Source organism: Diceros bicornis, chromosome 11 (genome assembly GCF_020826845.1).
Source record: "Diceros bicornis minor isolate mBicDic1 chromosome 11, mDicBic1.mat.cur, whole genome shotgun sequence".
NCBI classification, from domain to species: Eukaryota; Metazoa; Chordata; class Mammalia; order Perissodactyla; family Rhinocerotidae; genus Diceros; species Diceros bicornis.
In genome coordinates this window covers 62951985-62968561 of record NC_080750.1, presented here as the reverse complement: position 1 = coordinate 62968561, position 16577 = coordinate 62951985, and the positions used below count along the sequence as shown (strand labels likewise).

The 16577-nt window shown below is 35.5% G+C and overlaps 1 protein-coding gene across 1 annotated transcript in view; it reads left to right on the top strand.

Annotated features, from left to right (window-relative positions):
* MTMR9 (myotubularin related protein 9) overlaps positions 1-16577 on the top strand; it is a 60635-nt gene that overhangs the window by 28393 nt on the left and 15665 nt on the right. The window contains exons 4-8 of the mRNA XM_058550405.1: positions 5509-5682; positions 7784-8001; positions 8885-9046; positions 11594-11735; positions 13521-13741. Coding sequence (XP_058406388.1) covers positions 5509-5682; positions 7784-8001; positions 8885-9046; positions 11594-11735; positions 13521-13741 — 917 coding nt within the window. The remainder of the gene's footprint in view (positions 1-5508; positions 5683-7783; positions 8002-8884; positions 9047-11593; positions 11736-13520; positions 13742-16577) is intronic.

The following is a 16577-nucleotide window of genomic DNA, read 5'->3' as shown; positions in this document are numbered from 1 at the left end:
AAACAAAAAATAGCATTAAAAACTGAAAGAATAAACAAAAAATAAATGCTGGACTAAACTACAGCCATATCCATAATTATTTTAATATTGATGAGCTAAACACTCCAGTTAAAAAGTGGAGATGGTCAGAATTAGTTACAGGGAAAAAAATCAAGACCTGAATATAAGTTGTGTGCAGGAGATGCATTTTGAATGTAAAGACACAGATAGGTTGAAAATAAATGGGTAGAAAAAAATATGCCATGAAAACAATAAGCATAAAAAAGCAGAAGTAGCTGTATTAATTCCAGATTAAAAAAGGACTTCAAGACAAAATATCATCAAATAAAGAGGGTTATTTCATCATCATAAAATTTTTCAGGAAGATATAACTATATATATATATGCCTAATAGCAAAAATTGATGGAAATGAAGGAAGAAATAAGCAATTCTATGATCATGGTAGGAGATTGTTAAAATTGTCCTCTCAGCAATTAATAGAACAACTGGACTAAAACAACAACAACAACAACAAAACAAGGAGAGACATAGAGAATCTGAACAACACTATCTGATATTTATAGAATGCTACTCTCAACTTCTGCAGAATAAACAGTATTCAAGAGCACATGGTATATTTCTCAAGAGAGGCCATATGCTGGGCTATTAAATAAATCTCAATAAATTTAAAAGGATTGAGGGCCGGCCCGTGGCTTAGCGGTTAAGTGCACGCACTCCGCTACTGGCTGCCCGGGTTCGGATCCCGGGTGCGTACCGATGCGCCGCTTCTCCAGCCATGCTGAGGCCGCATCCCACATACAGCAACTAGAAGGATGTGCAACTATGACATACAACTATCTACTGGGGCTTTGGGGGAAAAAAAAGGAGGAGGATTGGCAATAGATGTTAGCTCAGAGCCGGTCTTCCTCAGCAAAAAGAGGAGGATTAGCATGAATGTTAGCTCAGGGCTGATCTTCCTCACAAAAAAAAAAAAAAAAGGATTGAAACCATACAGAGTATAATTTCTGACCACAAAGGAATTAAATTAGAAATTAATAACACTAAGGTATTTAGGAATACCTCGGGTATTTCTAAATTAAACAAAATACTTGTAAATAATCCATGAGTCAAAAATGAAATCATAAAAGAAATCAGAAAATATTTTGAACTGAATGATAATGAAAATGCAACATATCAAAATTTGTGGAATATAGTTAAAGCAGTGTTTAGAGGGAAACTTATAGCTTCAAAATGCATAAATTAAAAAAGAAAGGTCTAAAATCGCTAATTTAAGCTCCAACTTAAGAAGCTAGAAAAAAAGAGCAAAGTAACTGAAAAGAATGAAATAATGAAAATAAGAGCAGAAATCAATAAAATAAGTAGAACTAACAAACAGGTTTAGCAAGGTTGCTTGATCTAAGTATACAAAAACTAATTGTATTGGCAACAAGCAATCTGAAAATGAATAAAATACTTAGGAAGAAATTTAACAAAAGAAGTGCAGGATGTGTACACTGAAAAACATAGAACATTGCTGAGAGAAGTTAAAGAATATCTAAATAAATGGAGAGATATACCATGTTAATGGACTGGAGGACAATACAGTCACGTACCACATAATGACATTTCAGTCAATGGCGGGCCACTTATATGACAGTGGTCCTATAAGATTAGTACCAAATAGCCTAGGTATGTAGTAGGCTATACCATCTAGGTTTGTGTAAGTACACTCTATGATGTTTGCACAATGGCAAAATTGCCTAACAATACATTTCTCAGAAGGTATCCCCGTCGTTAAGCGACACATGACTGTATGGTTAAGATCAGTAGTGAGCTGACTTCTGTAAAGGACCAGACAGTAAATAGTTTAGGCTTCGTGGATCATGCAGCTTCTGTTACAACTATCCCACTCTGCTGTTGTAGCATGAAAATGGCAATAGAGGGCCGACCCGGTGGCACAAGCTGTTAGGTGCGCATGCTCTGCTGCTGCGGCCCGGGGTTCACTGGTTCGGATCCTGGGTGCGTACTGACACACTGCTTGGCAAGCCATGCTGTGGCAGCGTCCCATATAAAGTGGAGGAAGATGGGCACGGATGTTAGCCCAGGGCCAGTCTTCCTCAGCAAAAAAAGAAGAGGATTGGCAGATGTTAGCACAGGGCTGATCTCCTCACAAAAAAAAAAAAAAAAAAAGGCAATAGATAATACATCGATGAATGGGTGATATTCCAGTAAAACTTTATTTACAAAAATAGGCAGTGGGCTGGGTTTGGCTTGTGGACTATAGTTTGCTGACTTCTCATTAAGATAACAGTTCTTTCCAAATTGATTTATAACTTTGTTGTAATTCCTATCAAAATTCCAATAGATGTCTTTGTAGAAATTGACAAGATTATCCTAAAATTTGTGTGGAAATACAAAGTTACTAGAATAGCCAAAATGACTTTGAAAAGAAAAGGTTAAAGATTTACATTACTTGATTTCAAAACATATTATAAAGTTACAGTAATCAAGAGAGTATGGTATTGGCGCAAGGATAGACGTATAGATCAATGGAACAGGATAGAGGATCCAGAAATAAACCCTACCATTTACGGTCAGTTAATTTTTACCAGAGATGCCTAGGCAATTCAATAGGGAAAGGATAGCTTTTTCGACTAATGGCATTGGAACAATTGGATACCATATATAAAAAAAAGATGAACCTTAGATTTTTTTACTTCATACTATCCACAAAAATTAACTCAAAATCTATGATAGACCAAAACATGAGAGCTAAAACTATAAAACTTCTTGAAGAAAACACAAGAGAAAATCTTTATGACCTTGGATTAGGCAAAGATTTCTTAGATATGACACCAAAAGTGACTGAAAGCAGATTAATACTTTCCTAGTGTTGGGTGTGGAGGGAGAGATATGGATTGCAAAAATACACAAGGGATTTTTGTGGGAGATGATTGAAATGTTTGTTATCTTGATTGTGGCAGTGGTTTCATGGGTGTATACAACTGTCAAGACTCATGAAATTGTGCACCCTAAATGGATCTAGTTTATTTTTCATATAAATGATAAAATCTCATTAAAGTTGATTAAAAAGAAGAGAAAAGAATAACAATGTAAAGGTTAAGTAGCTGGTTAGAAACAACTAAAGAGAGAATTAGTTATATGGAATATAGATCAAAGTAATTACTCAGGATACAGAACAGAGAAATAAAGAAGATGGAAAAAATGATAGAAAAGTTAGACGTGCATGGATGATGACAAAGAAGATCCAATACTTATTAAATGGAAGTTCAAGAAGATAATAGAGAAAATGGAAGAAGGACAATATTCAAATAGGTAATGGCTGAGAATTCTCCAGAATCAATAAAAGCCAAATCCTTAGATTAAGGTGTCCCAGCAGACACCATGCAGAATAATCAAAAAGAAATCTTCACTTAGATGTGTTAACAGTCCATCCATTGAATGGTAAGGCAAAGAGAATATTACAAAATTAGCCAGAGAGAAAAGACAAATTACATACATGGTATAACAAAATTAGAAGAGAAAAAACAATTTGATAAAATTAAACATCTATTGATGATAAAAGCACTTAGTGGAATTTGAAGGGAACTTATTTAATCTGATAAAGGGTAGCTACCAAAACCAAAACATACAAAAAGCAAATCTTTTATCATTCCCTTTAAGTTCAAGAGAGAAACAAGGATGCCCACCACCACTACTCCTAGCCAGCTCAGTTAACCAAGAAGGAAAAATAAAAGATATAAGGATTGAAATGAAAGAAGCAAAATTGTTATTATTTGTTGATATGCTTGTCCTCATAGGAAACTGAAGGAATCTTGAGATTGTAGACATTTCTCTACACCAACTACAATTTTCAAAACATGCAATAAAAATATAAGGCTTCTAGAAATATATCCAAGAAAAGATATGCAAGACCTTTACTGAGAGAATTATAAAACTTTTTTGAAAAATATTGAGAAAGTTTTAAAAAAGTGGAGAGACACTGTGCTCATGGACAGGGAGATTGAATATTATAAAGCTGTAATTGTGTCCAAATCAGTCTATAAAGTCAATGCAATCTTATTAAAACCAATGGGTTTTTACATAGAGTTTGGTAAAAGTTACATGAAAGAGCAAAGGACCAAGAGGAGCCAAGGTGTTCTTAAAGAACAAAAAGAAGAGAAGAGGAGACAGCCTACTAAATATCAAGCTTATTCTAAAAGCTATGGGACTTACTATAGGTAGATCAGTGGGACTGAATAGAAAGCCCTATATGTATGGAAACTTAATATATAACAGAAATGGCATTGCAGATCAAAGAGAAATCATATTATTCTCTAGAGTAAGAAATCAGTAAATAATACCTAATAGTGAAAAATCAAGAAGTAACAGTATAATCATGTTATTTAGAAATTTGGAGGTGAACACCAAAAAAGAAAAAAAAAAAAGCTAGAAGAGTTGAAAATGGTTGCCTCTGGGGAAGGGGAATTAGGAGATGGGTGAGCAGGAAACAGGTAACTTCTTTTTTTAAAATAATGTATCTTTTAGAAATTATCTTTTTAAAATTGATAATGAATAACTTTGAAAAATTTCTTTAAAATACAATATTGTATCTTGTATAAAAGGGTTTTTTGAAAAAATACTTTGTCCTACAGTACATCTAACATACTTCAGTTTTATCCTCCTGGTGGCCAGTATGTTAGGCCGACGCTGATTTACAGGAACATATTGAAATTTACATAAACATAATTTTATTTAATTATTCTTTTACCATAAAAAGCTTTTTATAGTCTTCAAGTGGTTTTCATTTTTGATATTGGAAATAAGTTGTCATTTGACAGTTTTATATTGTATACTTTTAGTCCTTAGCATGTTGAGTTAGAAATTATTTCATTGACTTCTAAGTATAATCTTAGTAAGAAAGATGTTACCAATCTTTCTATATTTTTCTCCTTTTTTAAATAACATAAAGGAACAAGGATTTAGAGTAGGTAGTAGCTTTATTCTCATCTGTTCTGGTTAAACATTATCTAGAATATTATAGTCTTCCTGTTGCTGTACTTGAAGAGTACCATTAACAAAGTAAATGGTACCCAGAAAAGGATGAATGAGATGATGTTGGCCCTGATAATCGTGGATATACTTAATATATTTAACTTGCAGAATAGAAGACTAGGGGAGAAACAACTGTCTTTTACATATTTGAGAGGATGCCATGTGAAATAGGGAACTTGTACTGAAATCATGGTAAAAACCAATAGAGGAAATTACAGAGCAACATATTTTGCTCAATATGAGGAGGAACTTTCTAGGAACTAGGGATACCTAGCATTGCAGGAAGCTGACTCTGAAGAATGAAGCTCCTTTTCTCTGGAAGTATTTAACTATGGGCTAGATATTCCATTAAATTCCTGAGAGATGGCTTCTTCATTGTGTGAAAGTTGATCTCTAAGGTCCTCCAAAATTGTTCAGATTATTTTGTGACATTGAGATACTTCTTTAGCTTTGAACTATTTTGCGTTTTTCAGACCAGTGAATGGAGGTTAAGCTACGTCAATAAGGAATTTGCTGTCTGCTCCTCTTACCCACCAATTGTCATAGTGCCCAAATCCATTGATGATGAAGCTCTTCGGAAGGTAGCTACATTTCGACATGGAGGACGCTTCCCAGTACTCAGCTATTATCATAAAAAAAACGGAATGGTAAGTGACCGCACTGCTGCTTGATCTACTGAAAGACTTGATTTGAGAATCTTTTCTTAGAAATGTTCCCCCTTTCTGTGTACTTGGTCATTGAAGTGATTAGTCTCTCCTACTACATCTTGCTTCATTTAAACTTTAGGGAATCAGGAGTAGAGTGTTTTCTGTGATCAGGATATGACTTTGAATTCTTTCTATGATGCTGCTCAACCTTAGAAAAGCCCAAGACAAGTTTATCTTTAGGACTCAGTACAAAGGGAACTAATGTTCATTTGATTCTTAAAGTAGCACTCTTAGAAAAATAAATTTCTATGACCAGAATAATGGTAAGACACTTTATTTTAATTATTCTCACCAAATTTCCCTGTGAAAGGTAAATTAAGCAAACGTTTTTGTTTTCAAAAGGGAGAAGAGTGACACATGTCATTAGTCACAACTTAAGTAAACATAGGAGTCAGGAATTGAATAGGCAAGTGCTCACTGTGTATTTGTTTCCTAAATACTTTCTAAATCTGTTTCTCTCCTCTTATTATCTCTCAGTCAATAAACTGCTTCTCATTTTGAAACCAATAGTATAATAGTGGGTTATAGCTATCTTCCATTTTCTTTTTTCCCCTGGTAACAAGTAAAAATGGATATTTAGGATAAAAAGATTTCTAAAAATTTGCTACTTTGGCATCACATCATCTCTCCTGCTTGCTCAGTAGTATTTCTCTTCAGTAGGATTCATTATAAAGTATTTTAACAAATGATACTGAATATGCTGTTGTGTCCATTTACGTGGGAAGCACAGTCTGCGAGTTAGCCATTGTCATCTTCTGGTTGACCTTTCTTGATCATGGTGAATTTCAAGATAAAGATAACAGTATATATTGTGGGGTGAAATGAAAATAATTCTAAACTATTCACTAGAGAAGAGATCAGTATAAGAGACACTGATTTCTTGAGAAAAGTTTCAAAAGCAAACCTTTGAAAATATATACTTGGTAGTCTTTGGAGACAAGTGGTGAAGTCCTGGAATACTGAAAAGGATGGAAGAAAGCCACTGGAGAATAAATAATAGACAAGCAGCTTTCAAGATATTGAAAATGATTCCGAAAACAAGAATAGTGCATAAAATTTTTTATTTTGCCATTGGTGCCTTTTCTCTTCATAATTCTTGGTAAAACCTGCCAATCCTGCGCTGGCCCCCGTGACTTAGCGGTTTAAGTGCATGCGCTCCGCCACTGGTGGCCCGGGTTCGGATCCTGGGTGCGCACTGACGCACCACTTCTCCAGCCATGCTGAGGCCGTGTCCCACAAACAGCAACTAGCAGGATGTGCAACTATGACATACAACTATCTACTGGGGCTTTGGGGAAAAAAAAAAAGGAGGAGGATTGGCAATAGATGTTAGCTCAGAGCCGGTCTTCCTCAGCAAAAAGAGGAGGATTAGCATGGATATTAGCTCAGGGCTGATCATCCTCACACACACACACAAAAAAAACCCTGCCAATCCTAAGTTTATGTAGTTGAAGCAAAAGTTTACTGGCACGTAGGCCATTATTATTACCTTTATTATAGGGCCAGGTCCACTCTGTAATCAATTCATTGACTAAATGAATTGTAATATTTGATCTTAAACTATAATTTATCATGTGAAAGTATTTTGAGATAGTAGGAAGAAAAACTGTAAAAGTGTAAGCCTTATTTTGTTTTTTTTGTTTTTAAATATTTTTGAAGATTTTATTTATTTATTTATTTTTCCCCCAAAGCCCCAGTAGATAGTTGTATGTCGTAGTTGCACATCCTTCTAGTTGCTGTATGTGGGACGCGGCCTCAGCATGGCCGGAGAAGCGGTGCGTCGGTGCACGCCCGGGATCCGAACCCAGGCCGCCAGCAGCGGAGCGCGCGCACTTAACCGCTAAGCCACAGGGCCGGCCCAGCCTTATTTTGTTTTACGATTAGTAACTATTGTCAATACATAGAAATATTTATTTGTTTTAGGATCAAATCCATTTCTAAAGTGTCACACAGTTGTTTTTGAGATACTCTTAATCTAGCTAATTCATTTCTGTTTTCAGAAACAGCTACGATTAAATTTTAAACTGCATTGTGCTTCTAGGTAATTATGCGAAGTGGTCAGCCACTCACTGGCACAAATGGGAGACGGTGCAAAGAAGATGAGAAGCTGATAAATGCTACTCTCAGGGCAGGAAAGCGTGGCTATATCATTGACACTCGATCTCTGACTGTAGCTCAGCAAGCTAGAGCCAAAGGAGGTGGCTTTGAACAAGAAGCTCATTATCCCCAGTGGAGGCGGATTCATAAGTCCATTGAGAGGTAAAAGATTCTGGAGACAGTAATGGACTCTTATTTGAAGCTAATTAGAGTGAGTGAGCCCTTAGCTGTTCAAAAATCACAAGTTTTCAAACGAACCCACACATTAACTTAGAGTCAAAAATTGGCTGGATAGCCTATCATTCTGTTTTATATGATAAGCAGAAAACTTATCTTGGATGCCCACAGGTGAGTTTTAGTCAAATAGCATTCTTTCTCTAAGTCAGCCCTGAAGTTTTATCATTACAGGGTCTCCTCCTCTACTTGTAGATCAGTGGTCACCAAACTTATTGAACAGATGTGCTAAGGATAATTATATTTTCCTAAGTCAAAAGACTTGAGAGATTTCATTTCCCCCATACCTACCAATTCTCACACCCTGTTTCTCCACCTATATTATCTCATGTTTATGCTTGTAAGTAGTGGTTTAGAAGTGCTTCTGGATGGGTAGGTGGGAGTTGGAGCTAATAAAACAATGGAGTCTGAGCTGGCCTTGGGCATCCCTGCTAACGATACCAGGTATCTCATGTTGGATCCATGGCAATAGGATTGCAGATGTCAGTGGTGCTGTCTCATGACTTGTCATAAAATGCAGTGCTCTGGCCCTCTCCCTAGTCAGATAATTCAGCTAATGCGAACTGGGTTTAATCTGTTCAGATGAGGAACAGTTTACCATGACAGGCATTTTAAGCGTTTTTGCAACCATGTTTAAATATCGTTTTTCACTCTTTAATACTCAAGTTACTGTACAGCGAGGTAAATCTTTTTATAGTATTTTGAGCTACTTTTGCTCTTTGATATATTGGAGGCTGAGTTTTTGGTTTGTTTTCTTCCTTCAACATTGTATTTTTTGTTTTCTTTTTTACTATTTCTTCTTTTTTCAAAGGTATCACATACTTCAGGAGAGCTTAATCAAACTTGTGGAAGCTTGTAATGACCAAACACATAATATGGACCGATGGCTCAGTAAATTAGAAGCCTCGAACTGGCTGACTCACATCAAAGAGATTCTTACAACTGCGTGTCTAGCGGCTCAATGTATTGACAGGTAAAGGGCATTTCTGCCTTCTGGAATGGGACATGCCCTGCTGACTAGACTTTGCTTTTATCCAGACATATGTTTATATATTATGTTAAAGTTGGTGCCTATTGTATATCTTATGTTCAGATCATTTTATAAATTACTATATAAGATAGTCAATGCCATTTAGTTATCAATGAAGTATGTGCATAGATTCTGGCATTTAATTGATAATTAATGTTTATGACACAAATATTCTAAGTACTAAAGGACCTAGTTTTTCTATAAAATCCTAAAATTATGAATCTACCAATTTTCCTTTTCTTAAACTGTGAAAAAGAATGAAAAGAAGTTTTCTTATTTCTTCTCTGAGGGCCAAACTTGCCTTCTTACTTTTGAAATATCAGTGAAAGAAAACATGTAGTTTTGTTTCACAGTAAAATGATTCTAATCTCTCTGACATCTTATTACAAACTACTTGATATGTGCAGTTATAGCAGGATCTCAAGTAGTGATGTGAAGTATATGAAGTGATTTTAGTTTATTCACTCAGTTGAAGGTTGCTAATCCTTGAGACTTGAGGCAGAAGACTTGAACAGAGGCAGAAGGATTGGTATAAGTTGTTGCAGAAGCTTAGAATGCCCTTTTTAAGAAGGGGATTCCTACTGAAATAATAGGTAGGTATAAGTATTGCCACTAAATAGTTGGATGGCACTTTTCTTTGAGACTTCAATTTGTTTTATTGATGCTTCCAAATTAAGGAAATATATATGTAACTTTTTTATGGTTAGTGAGAAATTGATAATAGAATGGGTTGCTTAAGATCTTGTGGTAAGACAGTGACAGAACCAAAAATGGATGGAGACTCTTGGTGTCAGGATTCCGAGGCTGTCACTGTCCTTTATTTTGGGCAAAGCTCATTTATCTAATAAAACACGGGAGTTAAAGACCAAGGTTCTGTGGAGAGAAATCAATAATACAGAATGTTGAGGTATTACTATTAAGAGTTTTGTTTCTTTTTAACCTAACTTAAAAAGATTTCCCCTTACATGATGAGTGCAGAGGCTTCTGTTTTCTTATGAAACATGAATTGTAATAGACACTTGTCACCGTGTTGTCTGAGTTTTCAGCCATAATAACGAGATGATGTAGGTCAAAGCAACCGTAGGTACAGAACAGTATTTGTCATCGCTACCTTTGTTTAGTTTGGGCTGCCCACCTTAAACAAACCGGGACTTCCACACTCTTAGGAGATTGAAGGTTTGGGTTTATTTTGCCATGTTTGAGTTCCCTTTTCTGATACATATTAGCTTATTACTTATACCTCCATAAAAATCTGCCCTTATAATTAATTACTCAAAATGTAAAAATAGACCTTAACTTCATTGAATTAAATTCAGAATATACCACAGATAACTAAGATACATATTCAGTATATTCAGAAGCCTCAAAAAACTTCCTCATACCCTTCAGCTTAATCATTAGATTTCATCCTAAGAATGAGGTTGTTAACCTAACCATAGATAAACATCAGGGAGCCTTATTTTTAAATTAAGAACTCTTAAATAATTCAGCAAAAGACAAAAAAGCTAAGTACATTATTTACAGTGTAACAAAAATTGAGAATAACCTAAATGTCAGGCTATAGAATTAAGTAAATTGTAGTTTATCACTCAATAGAATATTATATAACCATTAATACAATACTTCTAAAGATGACATAGAAACATGGGAAAATGTTTATAATAAAAGTAGAAATAATAAGAAATTACCTTTTGTTATAGCTATGTAAAGTACGTACATACGTGGGAAAAGAATTAATAGTACTAACCAAACATGAAACTTTTATGTGAAAGTGGTGAGCTTATTTTCCTTTTTTGTGAAATTTTCTTCACTGACGTTTCAATAAAAAGAAATGAAAGGAAGGGGAGGGGAGAAGATGTAGTTAATTTAGTTTTTGGTGTCTTCTCCCACTCTCTTTAGAATAAGGGGGTCCCAGATAGCTCCTAAGTATTGTGGTATAGTGGTATCATTGCCACAGACTTTCTAGATTAACATTTTTTGGAGTGTTTTGTATTTCTTTCTGTTTTCATGTTTCTCAAAGTGTGGTTCAGGACTTGTTTCCCAGATCCATTACAGTTTATGAAGGCGTCCTTACAGTCAGCAGATGGTGAAAAGGTAGAATCAAGATCAGAGAGATATAGAAAAATAACTAAGTGTATGTTTCTAGGTTTGATGAGGAAAGGCTTTAAGCAACTATTAAAGCAGAAACGGTAAGCGCCTACCATATGTGATAAGGACTGCTTTTCGGTTTTGTAAAGGGAGAAGAAATTCAGCTAAAGGGTTCTGTGAATTTGTTAGAACTTAAAGCGGTTTTTGCCGTGTGAAATTTGGGACTCCTTTTAGTTTTATTTTTTTGCCAAGGGAAGCTTTCTTCATATGCCTTATTTAGCCTTACCAGACAGTGCAGACTATATAAGACTTTGAAATATTGTGCTCAATAAATGTTTATTATTAACAGAGTTGGTTGACATGTTGGGAGTATCTCATTTGTACTCTGGATTTTCCTGTCAGGGAAGGAGCATCCATATTGATTCATGGAACAGAAGGAACCGATTCCACACTTCAGGTCACCTCCCTGGCCCAGATCATCTTGGAACCAAGAAGCAGGACCATCCGTGGTTTTGAGGCCCTGATAGAAAGAGAGTGGCTGCAGGTGGGCAGAGGAACTGCTAATAATTGATGTTGTGATCCTGATGTGTGGGAGCAGATACTATGTATGAAATTTTAATTGATTAACTTATTTAAATTGTATCTTTAATTTTCTGGGGGACAATTAATCTATCGTCCTCCTAATAAATGTTTGTCATCTTTACTGCCTCTCAATTTCTGTATCTCTCTTTGCTTATATTGCTCGTTTGGCACTTTATTCCCTTAACAAACTCTCATTAGTTGTATTGTTACCCACAGGGGAAATACAAAGAATGTAAACACATGGTCGTGTCTTGCAGAGCTTAGTCTTGTCAGAGATGAAAGACGGAAGCCAGGGGAAGGGGAAGTAGAGACTTGCAATACAAGGCGCATGCTTCAGCGCTTTCTGCCTTTTGCTCATCTGGCTTCATCCCGTCCTCTTCCCCAGCCAGGTGAAATCCTTTGCCTCCCTTAAGATCCAGCTAAATGTCACTGCTTTCATGAAGTCTTTGGGACCTTAACCTCCTTCACAGATGAAATGGGTGCATTGTCTTCATGTCATGTTTCCTGAACTAGACCCAAATAAAGTGACTTCTTTGAGGCCAGAGAACCATGTCCAATTCATCTGTGTATCCCTAGGATACAACACAGTATTGTCACCTAATGCTGAATGACAACTAAAATAAAGGTCTCATAAAATAGATGGAAATTCTCCAAGTCAGAGATTAATTTATGAATGTATATACACTGTGTAATTTAGTAAATAATTGTGATTGGAAACAAATGTTTAAGATATATCTTGAAAGTGGAAGTATCTCTAGAGAAAAATCATTTCTGGCCCTTCTAGTTACAATTCGGATGTATTATGTGTTAATGCATCCCATGTCTACCCTGCCTGACAACTGACCTTTATCTCTAAGTCAGACCATCCTAAATGTTTGGTGAATATCTATTCAGCTACATTCCTCGTGATGCATAGCAAACAAACAAATGAGTATGATTTATTTATTTGTTTATATATTACCATTTTAGTGGGTATCAAAATCCCATTAGCTACTGGAAAATGTTCATGGCATTATCTTTGTCAGATAAAGTAGTATGATGGCCCAAAGATAAAGCAGGTTTGGGATAAGGTCAGTGCTCAGGTTCTGGGCAGGCCAGAGAGCCAAAAATTATTTTTAAATTTCCTGTGGTCAGTAGATGGCAGACTCCTCCAGTTCTTTTTGGGAGAACATGGAAGCTAAGGACAGCTTTATCTCTAATATAAAAATATTCCTAAAGATCTCTTCATGACAGTCACTTTTTTCTTATGTAATTAAAGATTTACTATCAGGAGTGACCTTATACAGTTTGTCTATAAGCGCCCCATCTTTATCTCCATTTAGTGGTGAGGCTTATGTAGCTTACCGTCTACAATGCTTTGGATAGATAGAAGGTGATAGCTGTCTTTCACTTTGTACCTGAAGAGCTCATGTCCTTTGACTTTGCTCCAAATTTCAGACCTAGAAAGATGTATAAGTTTTTCATTACTGAAGTTCGTTATTCTTCCATTTGATATTTCAAGGACAACTGCAGTTCTTATGCTTATGTCTTAACTGCACAGCCTCAGTAAGTATTTGAAAATTGTCTTTTTCCTTAGTTGCTGAAAATTGTTTTAAATCAAGAAATCATTAACCTAAACAGCAAGCCACCTAAATTATACGGTGTTTCATTTAATGAGTTGCATGTAACTGTGTGAAATAATGTTAATAGAATGTGCTCTAATGTGATCTCGCTAGGATATGACTGTCACATTTCCATCTTTTCTCAGGCTGGTCACCCATTCCAGCAGCGCTGTGCACAGTCAGCCTATTGTAATAGTAGGCAGAAGTGGGAGTCGCCTGTATTTCTTCTCTTCTTGGACTGTGTATGGCAGATACTTCGTCAGTTCCCCTGTTCTTTTGAATTTAATGAGAATTTCCTCATCATGCTTTTTGAGCACGCTTATGCCTCACAGTTTGGAACGTTTCTGGGCAACAATGAAAGTGAAAGGTGGGTACACTGCTCCCACGGGGCCATTTCATTTTTAGTTGTTTTGGTCACTTCCTAAGAAGGATCTGAATTTGGTTCTACATTAATGTTATTTACAAGATGGTAGAGGTTACAGTTAGTATAAATTAAATTGCGTGAAGTGTATTCCTGTTATGAGTCTATCACAGGCTAAGTGAGAGCATATCCTAGACTTTGTTCTATTAGATTAAAATTAGTCCATACACTAATTAAAAAGCTTTGAGTAAATTGGGCAACCATTTTAAATGTTAATTTCCTTATATAGGATCATAGCATCTAACATCTCGAAGAAGCTTTAACATATAATCCAACTCTTCCCTCCATCCAATTTTATAGATTAGGAAGATAATATCCAGAGAAGTTAAATGCCTTGTTTAGGGACACACAGCCAGTTGGTCACCAAAAGTATGGCTATAGTACAGATCTTCCTACTCCTGTTCTAGACTTTCTCTATTACACCTAGAAACTGTCCTCAGGCCCAGAGTGACAGTCTCACTTCACAGCCCAGACACCATCAAGTTTTATAGGTTTATTCAGAAGCTTCATATCAGAATGATCTGTAAAGGGGCTTAACTGGTAATCATCTCACTTGGGTACAATCAAAAGGCTTCTACTGGGTGGGAGACAGGATTTGTTCCTTGGCTGGTAGCTGGCATCATTTAGTTGAATAATAAATTTAAACAATTAACAGTTTTTCACAAATGGAATTACTGCATCTTTACCAGTTTAAAATTCAAGCACATAGAGCAATACATGTTTTTTACTTAGAGCTACTTTACTTACTTACTTACTTACTTTACTTTTCAACATGAGAGTCTCTTACAGACTCTTGTCTTCAGAAGTAGGAAAAAATTTAGAACTATTTGAGCATTCTAGAAAGTTCTCTGTCAACATAGTTTTTCCATTGTGCTTTGGCTATAGCTACTACAGCCACACATGTTCATATGATCAGTTTGACTAGAAAGGTAATTTAATGGATGCGTTTATAATTTATACTGTTTCTTCTTTACTCCCAAGGGTATTTGCTCTGAATGCTTTCTTTGATAATAGTATGGAATTGGGACAGGATTTGCTTGTTTGTAGGCATGTTCAAGCTGAAATGTCTCATGTGGGCATTATAAAATTGAACCTTTGTAAAAACATTTAGATGGGTCGGTAGTTGGGTTTTCCCCTGGGATGTTTTTATTAAGAGTTTAGGCTTAAATGAATCTTTGAACATTGTACCACACATTTTTCATAATTTCATTAATATGAAATTTACTTTTGGTATTTTGGTGTCATTTTAAGTTGACTTTCTAGTAATGATTATACTTAAATATTATTATACTTATATTCATTACTTATGCCAAAAGAACAGGTCTACTTCTAAAAACTAGGGTTTGAATTGACTCATGATGGAGATGTCATAAATATTTCACTTTCCCACTCCAGAAACTATTCTGTAACACCACAGTTAATCCAAATAAAACATAATTATTGATAATTTCTTTCCTTATTAACAGGAGGTGGAAAGTTTAATGCTTCCTGACTTTAGGGTTCTGTTCACCTCTGTTCTAAAATCTAGAATTTTGCTAGACAAAGGAGAGAGTTTAATTAGAAGAGATGACCAAAGAGAAAGCAATGACCATACTTTTTTCCTTTTAAATATTATATACACAAGAATAAGAAGTTTTAAGGTTTCTTATTAATACAGAGTCTAAAATTACTTGAACCTATTGAATTTGGAGATTGGAACATTAACTGGTCCTGTAAAAAAAATCTTTAAAAACCACCAAAACTTCTTGGTGAAAGGCAATTTCAGTTAAAAGGGAAACTGCAGCCTTTTTAAAAAACGGCTTTATTGAGATATTATTCACTTACCATAATATTTACCCATTTAAAGTAATTCAGTGGGTTTTAGTTCATAGTATATTCAGAGTTGTGCAACCATCACCAAATCTAATTTTAGAACATTTTCATCACTCCCAAAACAAACCCCATATCCATTAGCAGTCATTATGCATTCTTCTTCCCTTATCTCCTAACCCCTGGTGACCACTGATCTGCTCTCTGTCTATAAATTTGCCTGTTTGGATATTTCATATAAATGGAATCATACAACATGTGGCCTTTTGTGATTGGCTTCTTTCACTGATCATCATGTTTCCAAGTTTCATCCATGTTGTGGAATATATCAGCACTTCATTCCTTTCCATTACTGAAGAATATTCCACTCTATAGATATATCCATTTGTCAGTTGATGGACATTTGGGTTGTTTTCCCCTTTTGGCCACCATGACTAATGCTGCATTAAACATTTGTCTGCAGCTTTGTGTATGGACATATATTCATTTATCCTGGGTGTAAACTTAGGAGTGGAATTGCTGGGTCATATGGTAACTCAGATTTTGAAGAACTGTGAAACAAAGTGGCAGCACCACTTCCCGTTCCCACCAGCAATGTTTGAGGGCTCCAGTTTCTCCACATCTACACCGTTTTTTATTGTCTGCCTTTTTGATTTAGTCATCCCAGTGGGTGTAAAGTGGTATCTCATTATAGTCATTCGCATTTCCTTAATGACTAAGGATGTTGATCATCTTTGCATGTGCTTCTTGGCTCTTTGTGTATCCTCTTTGGAAAAATATCTATTCAAATACTTTGCCCATTTTTTAATTGGGTTATTTGCCTTTTTATTGTTGAGTTGTAAGAGAATATTAATAGAGATTGCATTGAATCTATAGATTACTTTGGGTAGTATTGCTCCCTCAACGATAATAAGTCTTCCAATCCATGAACAAGGATGTCTTTCCATTTATTTAGCTCTTTAATTTCTTTTGG